The following is an 18,066-nucleotide window of genomic DNA, read 5'->3' as shown; positions in this document are numbered from 1 at the left end:
AATTACATACACACACACATACATGTAAATATGTGTATATATATATATATATATATACATATATATATATATATATATATGCTTAAGTTTACTACTGAGCTCCTAATATGTGGTACTAGTCTCCAAAACAAATACATCTACTTTTACTGCATTGGAGAGTTTGTGGCTTTAATCCCAGTTTTCCCCATTTGCCTTAGTCTGTGTTCCCCTTTGATCCTGCCATGTGAATATGTGGTTTATCATTCCAGCCTTCTTGACTAAAACCCAGAATCATAAGTGACCTCACGCATTGTATTTGAGGACTTGTAATATCTTAAAAAATTCGTTATACCAGGAGTCAGAAAAACTCAGCTTGCAAAACTCATTTTCCTTGTCAGACAAAACAGAATACAAAAATGAATCCATAACTCTATATTCCTTTGATAGTTCCTTTGCAAAAGTTTGTCATTTTATGTGACTGGAATGCAGGGCTTTGATAGGCAAAGGCATTGACTCCAAATCCAACTCACGCAAGACTAATACTTGAGGAGTGTAATTAAATTGAAAATTAGAATTCTTCTGTTTAGTGCCAGAAAATAGAACCAGGGGAAATGGGTGGAAGAGAGGAAAATAAATTGAGGTTTGACATCAGGAAAATATTAAAAACAAAAACCAAATACCTTTCCACAGACAGAATTATTTTATACCTTTCCTCAAACAGTACTGTGGTGATTTCAGGGATGGGAGGAGGAGCAATGGAGTAGATTCCCTTTTACTGGAGGTTTTCCATAGCTTGGACAATCATTTACCATTATGTTATAGTGGGTTTCCTTGTCAGGCATAGGTTAAATCCAATGGCTACCAAGTTTCTTTTAACCATAAAATTCTGTGATTCTGTCATTGGGAGATCTTTGTCATGCCACCTTGTTTTCTCTCCACAATCTTTTGAGATTTAATTCAAGTCTAAATTTCTCTGTTTTTTGTGGTGGATAGACTGCTGGCCTTGAAGTCAGGAGAGCTTGAGTTCAAACTCACCTTAGAAATTCACTTTTTGTCACACCTGGGCAAGTCAGTTAACTTTTTTCAACCTCACATTTTTAATCTCTTAAGTGTGACTATTAATTGAGCTTACTTCACAAGGTTGTTGTGACCATCCAATGAGCTAACATATATAAACCTTAAATCTAAATAAAAATGTGAGATATTATTTCATCATATGTTGTTCTTTTCACTGTCTGATTGACTGCTCCAATGTCTATGTATGTCTGTGTATTAATATTCTGTCCCTATTGTATTATTTCATAGTTGTATCAGTAAGCACACCAACATACACAGGAGAACTTGCTGGTTCTTAAATCTGTATTCATAAAAGGTAAGGCAACTTTCGAGGGGTTAACAATCACTTTAATCAAGCACATGTATCAATCCTTTAACTAAGCACATATCATTCACCTAGTTCAGGGGAGTCAGTACCCTGAACTTCAAATAAAATGCAGAGAAATGAAAAAGTGAACTGACATGGCTTCCTCTGCCTGACCATAATTCAACAGACAGGTCCAACTCTCTGACCATAGTAATCAGAAAAGGAAGCACTCACATCTGCGTTTTCAAAGCCAGGGGACTCCTTAAAGCATCTTCCCAGGGTCCTCCTCTGGCACTCAAGCCTTCTTACAAGAACTAAGTCCCAAAATAAAACCTCACTCTCAGAGTATTTATACACTTTTTAGACACAGAGGGCATAACCCTCTGACCCAATGCCTCAATAAAACAAACAAACAAACAAACAAACCCAAAAGGTACTTGGGACTCTCTTACAAAATAACTCCCCTAATCAAGCTTCCTATAGTGGAGAGGCCCGTCAATAGGCAGGAAAGATCTTCTTTAATTACACTATTCAATCAGAGGCACTTTTAGTAAAAACAAAAACAGCAAAAGATTCTAATTTGATTGCCATCACAATAGTTCATATCTAGTAAGATTCTAAATTCTGTGGCTACAGGGATCCTTCCATATAATGTCCAGGGTTCATCCTGTTCATACCCTTGGTTTTAGAAATTACACAAAATAGAGGAGATAACTTGCTAAAGTCACTCTGTAAGTTCATGGGATAACTGTATCTGACACTATGCTAGTTGTGGTGTATACAAAGATAAAAGCCATTCTGTCCTCACTCTCAAGACATTTCTTTTCTACTAGAGGAATACAAAATGCACACAGCTAATTAAATGGGAAATATATATGTGCAAAAATTTTATGTGACAGTGGCCTGACCAACGAGGGTTCAGTCCTGAAAGAAAGCAGGCATGTTTGATAGACTTAGAAATTCCTGAATTTCTTGGAACTGAGAGAATTTCCACTTCAGAGGCTGCTCTTCACTTGAGAGAATGTGCAGGTATTCTTTGAGTGTCTTCGATCTGCCAATCCGCATAGTGAAGAAATGGCCTTTTGACTGGCTTCTGAAAGACATTTGAGCATTCACACAAAACAACATGACGAAACTGGATTCTCTTCCCTGCCTTGTGACATTTCAGTGAGAAAGCAATAATTTCTTTAAACTACTAGTTGGAGGTTTGAAGAGAGAGAAAAAAAGAAAGACGGAGAGAGAGGAAGAAAGAGAAACAGAGACACAGAGAGAGAGACTGACAGAGAGAGAGAGAAGAAGAAGAAGAAGAAGAAGAAGAAGAAGAAGAAGAAGAAGAAGAAGAAGAAGAAGAAGAAGAAGAAGAAGGAGAAGAAGAAGAAGAAGAAGAAGAAGAAGAAGAAGAAGAAGAAGGAAAGGAAGAAAAGAGAGAGAAACAGTAACAGTAATCTACTCTCCATTTAGTTTAACCTAGCTTTAACATGATTAACCTAGATTAATATGAAAGCATGCACACTTGGTCCAGCCTTTGCTTCTACCCTTATTATGTCTATGCTTTCCTCCCTTGAGTGAAGGAGTACTGGGGATATACTAGACTGTGACCTTGTGAGCTTTGAAAGTTCGAAAGATCAAGCTGCCAGTCTAGTGATAGATTCCATACTAGAATGTTCAGACAGCTGAGTCCACTGAAGATCAAAGCTTCTAATGACAGGTTTGCTTTAGAATGATTATTACTGCCATTATCAAAGACAGTCAATAGGGACTCACTTAGCCATGGGATGCCTCTTTCAGAAGTAAAATTAGTTAGGGGAAATTAACCCTAAAAAGGCAGCTACTTTAAGTTTGAAACTGTCACCCTTAGAGATCAAACTAACATAGGAGAGATTGGGCCCCTAAATATTGAAGGCAAATTTTGTATTTATGTTGTTTTTATATCTTCTCAGGAAACACACCTTTGAAAGTTAATTGGTATTGACTGGCTAACTGATGCTACTGCTCTAATCACTGGCAATTACACCAGAATAAGGGTTTAAACGATATATACCCTTAGAAAGTGTTAACATGGACTGTGTAATGACTTTACGAACCTATCAGAGTTACACAACAACTAGTCAATCAGAAAGTCTTCTGAAGCCCCAAACTACTTGACATTCTAGTGATCCTTTGTGAGTGAACTCCAATGAAATTTGGAGAGGCCCATAGCAGCCAGAAACCATAGAGCCAGCCTTGACCAGCGCAAGGGTAACCTTGAACAGCAGCTATACACTTAAGACTTTCCTTGAAACTTTCTAAATATTCTGCTGTCTGACTTATTTTGTCTATAGATGTCTTTTCCCTTAACCCTCTGCTCCCTGCCTGAAAGCCTCTAGGCACTACATTCTCTCACCACTTTCCCACTCCCCTTTGAGCACCTGAGAACTATCTCCCTCTCTGCTGTCTTGCAAGTTCTTCTTTTCCTGGCAAGTTCTGCTTCTAAGGTAAAAAACACTTTTGCAATCTGTTCTCAGACTCTTCATTGCCAATCTCTCCTTTTGGGTCCAGAGAGCTTTCATTAACAAGATATAAAATCTTTGATAGCAGGAATTATTTCATTACTTATATCTATAGCATTAGCACCTAGCAAATTGCCTTATATACTGTAGGCCTTAAATATTTTTTTCATGACTGACTGGTTGATTGTTATGTTGTCTGGCCCCAGAAAATAAAGAAAGATGTCAGTATATGACCCATGTCCCAGTATAAATGATAACAAATCTGAGAGCATAGAGGCTACTCTGACCAGAAGTTGGTAACTCTTTCTTTGTAATCCCTTTCCAAGTTTTCTGCACCATTTAACATTGTGTTTATCATTTTTCTTGGCCCTGGGGTTGGAGTTTATCTTCATTCATCATACTTTTATAAATGAAATTTCCCCATAAGTCGCATGGGCTCTCCCACAAATGTTTAGAATGTAACAAATCACTCTTTTCCAAAATATTTACCTAACCAATACTGCTGAACAGACTCTGTTTTGTTTATACTGAGTTTTTCATGAACCATGTTAATGTCCAGAATACACTCTCCTAATATGTGCCCATACTCTGATTTCATCTTTCCAACTGAGTTTTTCAGATACTTTCATTATTCAAAGGGCCATGGCATGGAGAAAAACTACCATATCTTCTTCCTTTCCTACTTTAATTCAAAGAAATATCGTGAAATAATAGGGAGCTCAACTGCATTGAGTCATGGATTCAAATCAAGTTGAAAATATTTGCTAGTTTTATAACTATTAGCAAGTCATTCATCTTCAACCAAGTTCACTTTCCTCATTTGTAAAATGGCACAAGTAATATTGTACTAATTACTCCATAGAGGTCTCCCATAGAGAGAATTTTGCAAATGTCAACTTACAATAGGCATATAAAGTATAATTACTCATAGGAGGAAAAGCTATTGGCATCTTGCTGGTTGACTGAATATTTTCTTCATAATAAATGACAACAATGGTCCAATCTGTTCCCTGAAAGTTACATGACTTTTTGCCTGATGGTTCCAAGTTCAAGTAGGTACATATGAAGTTGCTACACAATTTTTAAGTATTTCTTTGGTTCTTTTCTTTCTGTGCTCTTTCCCTTAAATGCTATCACCATGCTCAGATTGTCCACTGAGAAAAATGCTACCATGCTTGCAGAATATTATTAACAGCAATAGCTACCATTAATGTAGGTCTTTAAAGTTCCAAAGTATTTTACATATATTAACCTTCATTTGATGCACAGAAGAAATCTTATGAGGTAGGTACAATTTTTATTCTAACATTAAGTGATTGAGGAAACATGGGAACTCAAATCTTCCTTATGTCACATCCATTGCTCTATCCACCTAATAGCTACATCTTCCTGATCTTCCAGTCACTAGCTATGGGAATATCATGGAAATAATAGAGATCACTTCCAATCTTCAGTAACGGAGAATAGGTTAGTGCAGCAGCCAGCAAACTTTTTTTCTGTAAAGAACCAGAGATTAAATGTTTTAGACTTTGTTATATAGGTACTTACATAACAGGAATTAAAAAAAAAAACATATTTCCATGATTTTTTATTGGAGAAAGATAAAAATTAAATAAGAATTGAGTATAATTTTTGTAACACAGGTCTACTAATGAGAAAAAAAATGGAATTGTGTGTGGATAACATTTTATTTAATGGGGTATTCCTTAAATTTAGTGTTCTCTCTCATCAAAAAGTTTATTGCAAATGTTCATCTGTTAATGCTGATATGCAATGAAATTTTCTGTATTTCACATTTGAAAATGAATTGTTGAATGTATATGTACTGTCAAATACTTATATCAATTCACAATGCATATGATTTTAATCAAACTGAAAGACTAACTGTCTTAAATGAGTTTATTTTCTCTGGACACATTTTTTTTCATCTCCTATAATCAAATGTGATTTAATTAACTCAACACAGGTGAATTACTTTCCTTGCTTGACTAACAAAGGAGCCATTCAAACACTAACATTGCATGTAGGCCTCATTTTAATTTTTTGTTTTGGTCAAGAAATTCTTCTTAGGTGAGATATGGAATTTTAAATTTCCTAATTTTTTCTGATTATTGATTTCCTGTGATTTGAGAATATTGTAATGAGTGCTCCTTAGTCTGGTATTGTCAATGTATGTTTTGTTATTGCGGTATAACTACAACAAAACAGTGCTCCCTACTTCTCAATTGATGGTGCTTAGGATGACTAAGTGACTGTTTATTTTTTCAAAATCTTTCAAAGATTAGTAGCTTGAATGTTATTAAATTATACAATACTTTGCCATCTAATTTGATAATAAAATAATGCACACTATTAAAGTATGAAGATTCAAAGTCCACTCTTCTTCTTTTATAATGACATGCACTGGTAATAAAAAATATATAACTGGATGGCCATGTATGTGGATTACATCATTGCAATTTGTAGCTCATTACAGAACAGTGAATCAATGAGAGTACTGCACAGGGTTTCTGTCATAACTGCTCTGCTCTGCCACTAGCAGAGAAAGAAACCATAGACAAGTAAATATTGATAAGTTGCAGTAAAATGGAAAGCTAATATTATAGAGGAAATATTCTATCAAAATATTGATATACATTGTGTGTCAATCTACATGTCTGGCAGTTTCTCATATATGCACATATACATGTCTGTACAGACACACACAAGTATATATATATATATTTAATATGCACACATGTATATAAACATATAGAGTATATACACATATGCACATATACATGCATACATACACATACATGTTCACGTGAATTATGTTAACAGAATTCCTGGGAGGTTTTGATAGTTAGGATTTGAGATTTGGGCAATTTCTGAGAGGAAAAGGAGATATAATATGATGGGGGAGATGCCCTCAGAGCACTAGGTGTACTTTCCTTAAGGCAATGGATGAATGAATAATGCATTTAAGTGTTTACTATGTGCAAAACTGGCTAGAAAATTGGTAAAAATCGGAGCAGCTAAGTGGTGCAGTGGATAGAGCACCAGCACAGGAGTCAGGAGAACCTGAGTTCAAATCTCACCTCAGATACTTGACACTCACTAGCTGTGTGACCTTGGAAAAGTCACTTAACCTCAACTGCCTCATCCTGGGTATTCTCCAGTCATTCTAATGAATATCTGGCCACTGGATTCAGATGCTCTGGAGGAGAAATGTGACTGGTGACCTGCACAGCCCTCCCTCACTCAAAACAAAGTCAAGTGAAAGTCATGTCATTATTTCTCTGATGGCATGGTCTTCTGTGGGAATGAAGGATGAACACACATGTGCAAAACTATAGTTGGCAGCTAGGTGGTGTACTGTTTGGGGTGTGGCATTTGAAGTCAGGAAGACAAATTCAAATCCAGAATCAGATATTTACTACCAGTGTGACCCTGGGCAAATCACTTATGCCTAATTGACTCAATTTCCTTCTGTGAAATTAGTTGGAGAAGGAAACAGCTAACCACTCCAATCTCTGTCAAGAAAACCCAAAATAAGATCATGAAGAGTCAGACCCAACTGAAAATATTTTGGATGTCATTAGCTCCAAAGGCCTATAACCATATGATCTTCAAGCTAAAGGTCTAGGGGGAATATAGATAAGATATGAGCTACGTGCATATTCCTCTCTCAGTCTCCCACAGCAGAGTCTGACAATGGTAGTAATTAAGATACAAGCTTTTCATCATTCTCTTCTGGCTTCAAAGGTAGTCTGATAATCTCAGGAGATGGAGGTTCCCCTTGGGACTTATTACCACTTTTTCCCCTGGATAAATACTGTCAAATCTGTCACTCCCTACTGCAGAGGCCAAGGAAAAGCTATCTATGTCCCTTTGGCTCCATTCACTAGAGAACATTAAGAAGCAGTATTAGCTATGTTAGATGACTGATCCCAGTTATTTTCTTATTATCAATGAAAACTAATTGCAAAACTGAAAAACGCTTGGGAGATAAGTTAGGCTAACTCAGAGTAGCAGAGAGATAATTCCTCTAATGTGCTGACCGATTCAACAACCAGATTTAGATTAGCAGGTGCTTTTTTGCTTGGTTTATGGACAACAAAGTGAACTGCCAATATTAGTTTTTCATGTCTAGGCAATAGAACTAATGATTCCCACGCTCGTTATAAAATAGTATTTCTATAACAAGGCAGTGCTACCTACTTCTGTACTGATGGTGCTTAAGGTGACTCAGTGATTGTTCATTTTTTTTCAAAACTCTTTAAAGATTAGTATATAAGTGAGGCTTCTCATTTCACCCAAGCAGTTCCTTCTTTCACTCATGTCAGCTCTTCCTAGTCACAACCTCAGTACCTCCATATTCTTCCTCACTGGCTTTCCAGGATTAGAACAATTTTATGCATGGATTGCCATCCCTTTCTCATCTATCTATGCTATTGTCCTTTTGGGAAATTGCATGATTCTCCGTGTGATCTGGACTGAATCAAGTCTACATGAACCCATGTTCTACTTCCTGGCTATGCTGGCTTTCACTGACCTGTGCATGGGGCTGTCTACCATTCAGACAGTATTGGGGATCTTATGGGGGTTCAGCAATGATATCAGCCTGGATGCTTGCATTGCCCAGACTTACTTCATTCATGGTCTGTCATGTACAGAGTCTGGAGTTCTTCTTGCCATGTCATTTGATCGATTCATTGCAATCTGTAATCCTCTTAGATATACAACTATCTTGACAAATACCAGAGTCATTCAAGCTGGGATGATTATTTTGTTGAGGAGTTCTTTGTCAATTCTTCCTGTCACCATCCGCCTGAAGTTCTTCCATTATTGCCGCCACCACATCCTCTCCCACTCTTTCTGTCTACACCAGGACCTGCTCCGGCTGCCTTGCTCTGACATCCGCTTCAATAGCTTCTATGCTCTGGCTCTGGTGATCTGCACCTTGCTATTAGACTCCCTCCTCATCCTCCTCTCTTACATCCAGATCCTACATACAGTTTTAGCTATTGCATCCCAGGAGGAGAGACTCAAGTCCTTCGAGACCTGTATCTCCTATATCTGTGCTGTCCTGGTTTTCTACATCCCCATTACTGGTCTTACAATGGTGCATCGGTTTGGAAAACACCTCTCACCCCTCGTCCATGTCCTGATGGGGAACATCTATATTCTTTTTCCACCTCTCATGAATCCCATCATTTACAGCATCAAGACTAAGCAAATTCGCTTCAAGATTCAAAGATTCTTCCTGTTGAAAAGCGTTTGAATACCTTTGGGATTCTAAAGATCTGATATTAGGTCTAACAAAACAATAACTCTCAGGAAGAATCCAAGGATCTCAAAGGGAAAAGGCTGTGTTTTTTAATCAAAGATAGAAAATTTTTTAAACAGTTAATTTTGGTGGAAATCTGGGAGCACTGTCTAAGGTATGATGCTTGACTTGGGAGGAGGAACATTTTTTTTTTTAATTTATATGTTATTCTTTATTTCTTCATTTTTCTAATCATGACCTTCCTTCCTTTATCTCTTACTTGATCTTTCTCATCTGCACTCTCTCTCCATCTCTCAAAATCTACTCTAAAGAAATAATTTAATGTCAGTCATTCTGATTGCGTGAATTAAGTCCCCAGTTTTTCTTATTCATAAATACTTTTCTGTTTCATGATAATCTCTACTTCTGGAATGTAAACCTAGCTCTATAACCTCTTTCCACTTTTATGAATACTCTAGACTTCTCAGGTATTGTTTTGTTTTTATTTGATTAACAGATGACCATGAATTATTTACCATTAATAATGTTTCTCAAAAGATTGTTTACAACAATCCTTGCTTCTAAGGAATGATATGACCAATCATTCTTTGACATTGTCCCATTGTTGTAAATGTTTGTCTCAGTCTCTTGCTAAACAGACACATATTCCTAGACATGAATATACATAGAAGCACTTCTACAAGGACTGAAATCAGATCACACTGTATCTCAAGTACAGGGTTCCAAAACTGATTGTTGTCCTAGTCACCATTTCCATGACTTCCACAATCTGCATCATTGCCAAACTGAAAAATTGTCCTAAAAACTTCCCTGGGCATATCCTGAGAGAATGACAAGGACTTAATCTTTGACCTCTAGGAGTTTATACTCTGAGGCCAGAAGAGCAAAAAATAAATGTACAGGGGAAAAAAAGAAGAATAGGTGTGGCATCATTTGGCAACACTTCAGGTAAATGAGTCCTGGTGATTAAGATTGTCCAAAATCTGAATGTCAGTAGTTGCTTCTAAAAAGTAAAGTAGAATGTTAAGTTCTAAACAGAAGTCTAGTACTCCAAAAGAGGAAAATGCTAGTTTTTCTGTATTCTGTGTTTACAAGACCAGATAAGGCATACTGAGTTTAGTTCTAGGTTCCTTTACCAAATACTGATTCTTTGAAGTTCTTTAACAGAGATGCAGATATCCATTCCATATCTATACATAGAAGGCAACTACCCTTGATAGAGGGAACACAGATGAATTCACAATTAGTGTTAATGCATGATATGACATCCTTTCTTCAGAGAAGATTTAAGAAGACAGAAGCCACTGGCAACAATAGAGAGATGAAGAGAGCATTATGGGAGAAGGAAATTATAAGAAGGGAAAGAGCATGAGATAAGTGAACAGGTTCAAACCCAACTCTTTTCTTCAGGAGGTAACTTTTCAGTCTAACAAAGACTGACCTCTACATAAACTTTCTAACTTTGGGGGGTAACCGTTTTTACTTTTGTAATTCTTATCTTTCAGGGAGTTCTGCTCTTTCTACTCCTGGGAAGCTTTTCAATAACACGAAGTTTTCTCAGTCTCAAACAGGGGCACTGGCAAATTGGAATAGATCTAGAAGGTGATAAAGTTAACTCAACAGTTTCAAAATGATGGAATATGAGGCAAAGTTGAGCTAGATATGTTAAGAGTAGTGAAGAGAAGATTTAGTATTTTCCTGATTTGTGGCACAGGGTGCACAGAGAAGCTTAATGTATTTGCTTTCTCCAGTCAGTCCCTTTCCACTTCGCCAGTTGGCTTATATCCAGTAGTTGGAAATAAGTCTGTTATCTTAGTCATTTCAAAATGATATATTTAGAATAACAGTCCCTCCCAATTATATGTATTTAAAAAAATTGGTGGTTAATGATGTTCTAAAAATAAGACTAGATTGTGAATTGATCCAACTATTTTAGAGCAATTTGGAGCTATGTCCAAAGGGCTATAGAATCTTGCAACCCCTTTAACCTAGAAGTGCCACTACTAGGTCTGTGTCCAAAAAGAGATTTGCATGCAGATATTTATAGCATCTCTTTTCTGGGAGGAAGGGAGTTGGAAATTAAGGGGATGTTCATCAATTGCTTAACAAATTGTGCTGTGTGACTGTGATGGAATACTATTGAGCTATAAGAAATGATGAGTACAATGATCTCAGAAAAATTTGGAAAGACGCATGAACCTAGGGAAAGTGAATACTGTGTACAATATAACAGCAATATTATAAGATGATCTGTTGTGAACGACAGCTATTATCGCAGACAACTCTAAACAACTTATAATGAAAAATGCTATCCATCCTCAGACAAAAAACTGACGGTATCAGAATGCAGAATGAAGCATGCTTTCTTTTACTTTACTTTTCTTGAGGATATTTTTATCTATGTTTTCTTTCACAACATGACTAATATGGAAATATGTTTTTCATGGGTATACATGTATAATCTATAAAGAATTTTTTTCCTTCACAGTGAAGGGGGGAAGAGTAAGAAAGGGAGAAAATTTGGAACTCAAAGTTTTGAAAATGAATATTAAAATTTGTTTTAACATGTAATTTGGGAAAAAGAAAATGGTAATAATTGAAAAATGACTACAAAAATAGAAAGAGTGGGCAGCTAGGTCACACAGTTAAGAGAGCTCTGCCTCTGGAATCAGGAGGAACAGAGTTCAAATCCAGCTTCAGACACTTGACACTTGCTAGTTGTGTATCCTTGGGCAAGTCACTTGCAAAACTCAAAATATATGTTAAAAAATAAACACGAAAATATGACTAGTCAGTCATTCCTAGCAGTTGCAAATACCTTAGTTGTAGTATAGGGGAGAAGTGCTTTGCAGACTTTAAGGTGCCATAAAAAAGTCAGCTTTTATTTATTATTAGAGAGGCAGAATAGTATGGTCAAGAAAAAGTCAGACTTGGAGCCAAGAAGACCTTTAAGTCCTATCTCTGAGGCAGAGCCTGAGTGACTGCAGGTAAAGCATTCAACTACTCAGGGTTTTAGACTGATCTCTAATACTATAAATTAAAGAAAATGTGTCATCTTGCATTGGTAGAAATGAGTTTTCACTTCTTGAGTTTCCTTGTATAAATGAAATCAAAGAGCTAGCCTGTGTTTCCAGTATATCATTATTATTTACCATTACTAATACTATTGTTATTATTGCTTATATACTCATACAGAGACTCTTGGATTGATTAGGAATTCCGTTAAGGAGTCTTTTCAAGTATAACAGAGCAAATAATGGTGATCAAATAGCAGAAGCAGAAGCAGTAGCAGTAGTAGTAGTAGTAGTAGTAGTAGTAGTAGTAGTAGTAGTAGTAGTAGTAGTAGTAGTAGCAGTAGTAGTAGTAGTAGTAGTAGTAGTAGTAGTAAGGTGCAATAGGGGCAGGTTAACATAGTGTACAAATTACTGGGCTTGGAGTCAGAAAGACCTTGATTCAAACCCTGAATCAGACACTTACTAACTGTTGGATCCTGAACAACTTACTTAAGTTCTATTTCCTTCAGACAATTTTCCAGCATTTATCTATTAAATTTTAAAGTAGTGTAACTGTGTTTGTTACTCATAGTGGCAAAATCAGAGATTCTTAATCTGATCACAGATTCATTCACTGATTTGAGTAATGTTGACCTTCCCCTACTGGAACATACACCTATACATTAGATTGTAACGTGTTTGAAGGAAGAGATTTTGTTGTTTGTTTGTTTTTTTAAATTTCCAATCCAGGAATAAGCTGAAACAAAGTTTTTAATGTAATGAGATTATTATTATTTCTCATATGCTTGTCCCCTAATCTTCATTTCCACTGCTGCCAGGCCTAGAGGCCTGTGTGGGCTACCCGAGTCTTCTTACCTCACCTACGAGGTCTTTGGTTGGCCAAAACCGGATGCTCATATGAGAGAAAGGACGTTCCAGAGTCGAACAAGGGTTGAGCTTTATTTCAGGGTCTCGGTTACAAGTGCAGGAGAGGTCTTCCTTAGGAGGAAGAGGGGGAGATTTCCTAAGGAGGCTAAGATCTTAAGGGATTGGAAGTAGAAGTACAAGCGGGGAGAGAGGGGGAGGGGAGAGAGGAAAGAAGAAAAACGGAGCCTACTGTCCTCTAGGCTCCTCACGTGCTAAGAGAGCTTTCAGGCTTCCTCAATCCTACTTAACCTTCAGCCGCATAGTTTGCATCTGAATACCGTGCTGTTAGATAACAATAGTGTGCCCAGATCTGGGACAATCTCGAGGGCGGGGAGATCTCTCTCCCATCACATTTCTCACGGGAAGAGGCGGAATTACTCGAGATAGCTCGGTTCACCTCGATTCCCAGCCGTTTCCTGGGGGGGTCTCGTGAGAGCTCTAAGATTTAGAAGCTCCCATCTTTACCCGCCGGAGACTGTCCACACGGAATTGAGCTTCCAATCCCAACACACTGCTAGTATGATAATTCCTGATCACTACTGACAAATACAAAATATTCTAACTCCTTTCTGCCTCCACTTTCTCCCTTACTAAAGATATTCATTATCCTCGCTAATAGTCGAATCATCTTTATTTATTGATCTGACCAAGTCAGTTTTCTGCACGTTAAATCTTCAAACTATTGCGTTTGCCCATAAATTAATTCCAAGCTCAATTTTCTAGCATTTAAGACATTCCACAGTCTTGTGCCATAAGACCTTTTCTGGTCATATCTATCCAAAACACTACATATTCTTTCCCATCTCTGTATTTGGTCACTCATTTATTTGAATATTTAATTCCAATGCATCCTTTAAAGAATGTTGCCCTGATCATGTATTTGTGGGAGGTTTTTGTTAATAAAACTAACTCAAATTCTCCTCCTCCATAAAACCTCTCCCAAAAGGCCTCCTCCATAAAGCATTCCACTGCTGATAAGAATCTTTCTTATCAAACTTCATATAGAGCTTTGTCTTTCCAATTTACTAAACAAACATTGTTATCAAATATTAATATCTATGTATATTCTGATAAAATGCAAGCTTAATTCATCAAGATAGTGTGTCTAACCAAAATTCTGTGTCCCATGTAGCACCCAATCCCATACTTTGCACACAATAGGTACATAATAAATGTGTTGTCATTTAATGAATTGAATAGTTAAACAAATTGAATTTGTTGAATTATACTAGAAATTTCCCTTACAACCTCTTAAGAATTTTCAAAATAGAAAATGGCCACCTACTTCTGATTAGACTCAAAGTCTGATTAGACTCAAATGATGAACCTAAAAAGAAATTCACAATGATTATGAAGGGTGGGGCAAGAAATTAAATGCCACAGAAGCAGCCATTGTGTTTTTCTCACTCTTGCCCTTGGAGAGTGAGGGATACAAAAAAAAAAAAAAAACGTGGGAACTGAGGGGAGTAAAGAGCTACTCAAAATCTTATGATAGGATCTGGATTTGTAGACCTTTGTTTGAAATACAAGGATGACGTATTCCTGGCCAGAGAGCGTGCACACTTACTAAAAACTAGTAAAATTTACTAGTTGTCTTAGAAATATAATCGGTAGTATTTAAATTAAGATGTATGGAAACAGAGAATATCATGTACACACCTACATGTATGTACAAATGTATGTGTATTCCAAGTTATCATAGAGAAGAGTTATAGTGTAAGAAGAATAATATTTCATAGGAAACAAAATATAAGATGACACAGAAGTAAATTTCGTGACCTCAGTTCTCATACCCAAAACCCCATTGCATAACTATTAAAGAAGAGAAGTTAATAAAAAAAAGTAAATTTATCCTAATGCATATTAATGAGACTTGGTAGGAAGAGATTCATGACTATGTCACCATTCTAGATGTATAGATTTGACATCCTTACTTAAAAGCAACATGATAGAGGGGTGGTACCATTTCTACCCTGTCTATGCTCTATACCTTTCCCAATCTTAATCCCATAGTAAACCATTTCAAATCTACACTGTCCTGTTCTGTAGGATCCCTTGTACCCTTATCTGTTCTATTGATGATCTTACTCTTCGAAGCCTCAGCCTTGAATTACTCCTGACATCTGCTGCCTTCACTGCCACTTCTAATAAATGTTTATTGATTAATTGATTGTTTTACAAATATCTCATCCTCACAACAACAATTGCACAGTTCAAAGGTACTGTTTACCCCAAAATATTAGGGTTCAAGACAGCGTCACCTAGATTGAATTCACATGCTTAAATCATATTCCCATAAAGTGGAAAAGTTTATTGTGATGCTTATGGAAGTGGAATTATAGAAGTTCTTAGGGAACCTGCAATTTAATGGGGCTGATGATAAAGTTCATATAGAAAAGGGACAGTGAAAAGAATGTTAGAGAAAATCAGGAAGTCAACAGAGACATCTGTGTTACTACCAGATATTGGGGGAAAAGGGGCAAGATGGTTCTGTTCCAGGTGCCAGAGACAGAGTCCTGGGACAAGCACCCCGTGCCTGCCCTGATGACTTTTATCTGAGGAATTACAGGGCCAAATCTGCACCTGCCTGCAACAAGATTCTCTCACAGTGGCCTACTGAGATTCTGAGTTACTTCCAGAGACATGGTCTTTGTCTTTTGAAGTTCAAGTCCCATCACTCTATCAACACTAGTAGATAATATTGTCTCCATTTTGTAGGTGAGGAAACTGAGGCAGACAAGTTAAACTATTTTCCCAGGGTGTCACATCTAATAAGTGCCTGAGGCTAGATTTGAAGTCAGATCTTCCTGACCTTAGGTCTAGTGTTATAACCACAGCACAATGTAGCTGTCTTAGATATAGTAGTAATATATAATGATAATGATGAGGATATTTGGAGGGCATTTTGAAATTTACAAATCAGTTCCCTCATACCTCTCTTCAAAAAAGGTAATGATAATATGATTTCTATTATATATAGGGAAAAACTGAGGCTCAGAAAGTTTCTGATTAAGACAATGTCACATAGATAAGTGTCAGGATGAGGGAAATAGGAAGCAGTGGAAAGACTGGCTTAGTATTATGAGGACATGGGTTGGGCTCCTAGCCCCATCCATTGTAGCTTCCAAATAACAAAGGCAACCAACTGGACCTTTCTGGTCTTTAGTTTTCTAGTATGTAAAATGAGGGAGTCTGATTCAATTCAACAATTATTTATTTACTGTTTCAGTGCCTGTTTTGTGCAAGGTACTATACTGGATACAAGGGAAAAAAAGGCCAAAACAAAACAAAACTAAAAAATCCTAGTTTATTATTTTAAAGTGGGATGATGTAGCATGTTCATAGTTTGATAAATACAAGTAAAAGAAAGTTATGCATGCCATAACACCTGGGAGGCGGAATCAAGAAAGGCCATCTGTAGATAGCAGACATGGAGCTAAATCTTTAAGGAAAAGAAAGATTCTCAAAGTCTGAGATGAAGAAAGAGAGAATTCCAAATTTGATGATCTCTAAGTTCTCTGATTTCTAAATCTTATAACTAGAAAATTGTTTCCATTTACAAAACTGAATTTCAATCATAAAACAATTATAACAACAGCAGTAAGAATGTCTACTCTACCTATACACAGGCTTACAAAAACCAAATTAGATAAAAAGGTGAACGTTATTTTTAATAATTTTTTTTAAATGAGTTACATTCACAATTATTTAATTAAAGAAAAAAACAGAATTCTTACTCAAGTAATTGGGTCCTGAGAGGTAGATTCCAAGGTAGGTCATGTCTTGGTCCATTCTTTGCCTGGTTGTCCCTTGATTCTAAAGATATCACTCTGGGGACCCTGAGTCCTAAATCCCGAGAGCGCTGATCTGAGAGCCATCCCCCTGGTACCTATTGCACTTGGGTGTCTCTATTTCATCCTATCCTCCTGAAAGCCTATGGGAATCCAGAGTGCTTGGAAAAATGAATATAAATCAGTTTAGTCTCAGGAACCACAGGCTATCCCAGGGAGAGGACCAGAGTCTCCTTCATCTCAGGCAGTAATTCTTCTCAGCCCTTTGGGGCCCCAGAACAGGTAAAGTTCATGGCTTAGTAACAAATCCATTCCATTCTAGGAGTGTACTGAATAAGTAAGCTGGCAATAGAGAAAGGGAGCCTGTTCATTGGATCAGGATAAGAGAACAGTAGATCAACATTAGCATAGATATCGTGTGATTTTGAGAAGGTCTTCTAGGGAGACATGGAGTATGCATGGCTCCCTCTGCTCTCCTTGGTTCACCTTCCTGTAGCATTAGAATATTGACATTGATTTCTGCTTAAACAAATGATTCTTATGGAATATTTACTGGGCATTCACTGTCCAGAAAGCAAAGATGAAGTGACTGAAGCAAAAAAGAGGCTGGACGCAGAAAGGCTCTTCTTCCTTAAAGGTAGAGTTAAATTTTCTCACATACTTTCCTTCCAATCCTCTTTCTTATATTTACAGCTTACAACACTCTGTCATTTACTTAGGGGAAGGATTGCTGACTTTTATACTCAATAATAAGAACAAAACAAAAACAAAACAGATAAGGAAATAGACTCAGAGAGGTTTCAGTGACTAGCCCAAGTTGATATAGCAAGAGAATGAAAGAGTCATATCTAAAACAGTATTCTGATGCACTATAATGATTAGTAGAGAGAAGACCCATACACATGTGACCAATGGGCACATCAATTAATTAAGTTGTAATTCTACTAACTCATATTTTGAAAGTGATTTAAAGATGACAAATCCCTTTCTTCACAACAATCCCCATGGTGAAGACTGAAGAAATATCTTTATTCCCATTTTGCTGAGGAACAAACTGTGACACTGAGAGAACAAATGCTTTGTCCAGAGTCATGCAGCTAGTTAGCACTGGAGTGGAGATATGGGCTTAGCTCTCCTGATTCCAAGTCCAGGGTTCTTACAGTACAATTCTTTCCCAAGAAGTGCTGTAACTTCTTAGTCATTTCATCAATTCATATAAAATGTTTTCTTCCTTTATTCTGTCTTTCAGGAC

The 18,066-nt window shown here is 36.9% G+C and overlaps 1 protein-coding gene across 1 annotated transcript; it reads left to right on the top strand.

The window, feature by feature from the left end:
* Positions 1–8,152: 8,152 nt before the first annotated feature.
* On the top strand, positions 8,153–9,097 carry LOC140507593 (olfactory receptor 51V1-like). Its single transcript, XM_072615619.1, has one exon. The coding sequence runs from the start codon at positions 8,153–8,155 to the stop codon at positions 9,095–9,097; it is 945 nt and encodes a 314-aa protein (XP_072471720.1).
* The last annotated feature ends 8,969 nt before the right edge of the window (positions 9,098–18,066 follow it).

The sequence above is a fragment of the Notamacropus eugenii genome, chromosome 5, assembly GCF_028372415.1.
Source record: "Notamacropus eugenii isolate mMacEug1 chromosome 5, mMacEug1.pri_v2, whole genome shotgun sequence".
Taxonomy (NCBI): Eukaryota; Metazoa; Chordata; class Mammalia; order Diprotodontia; family Macropodidae; genus Notamacropus; species Notamacropus eugenii.
This window is presented reverse-complemented; position numbering and strand designations above follow the sequence as displayed.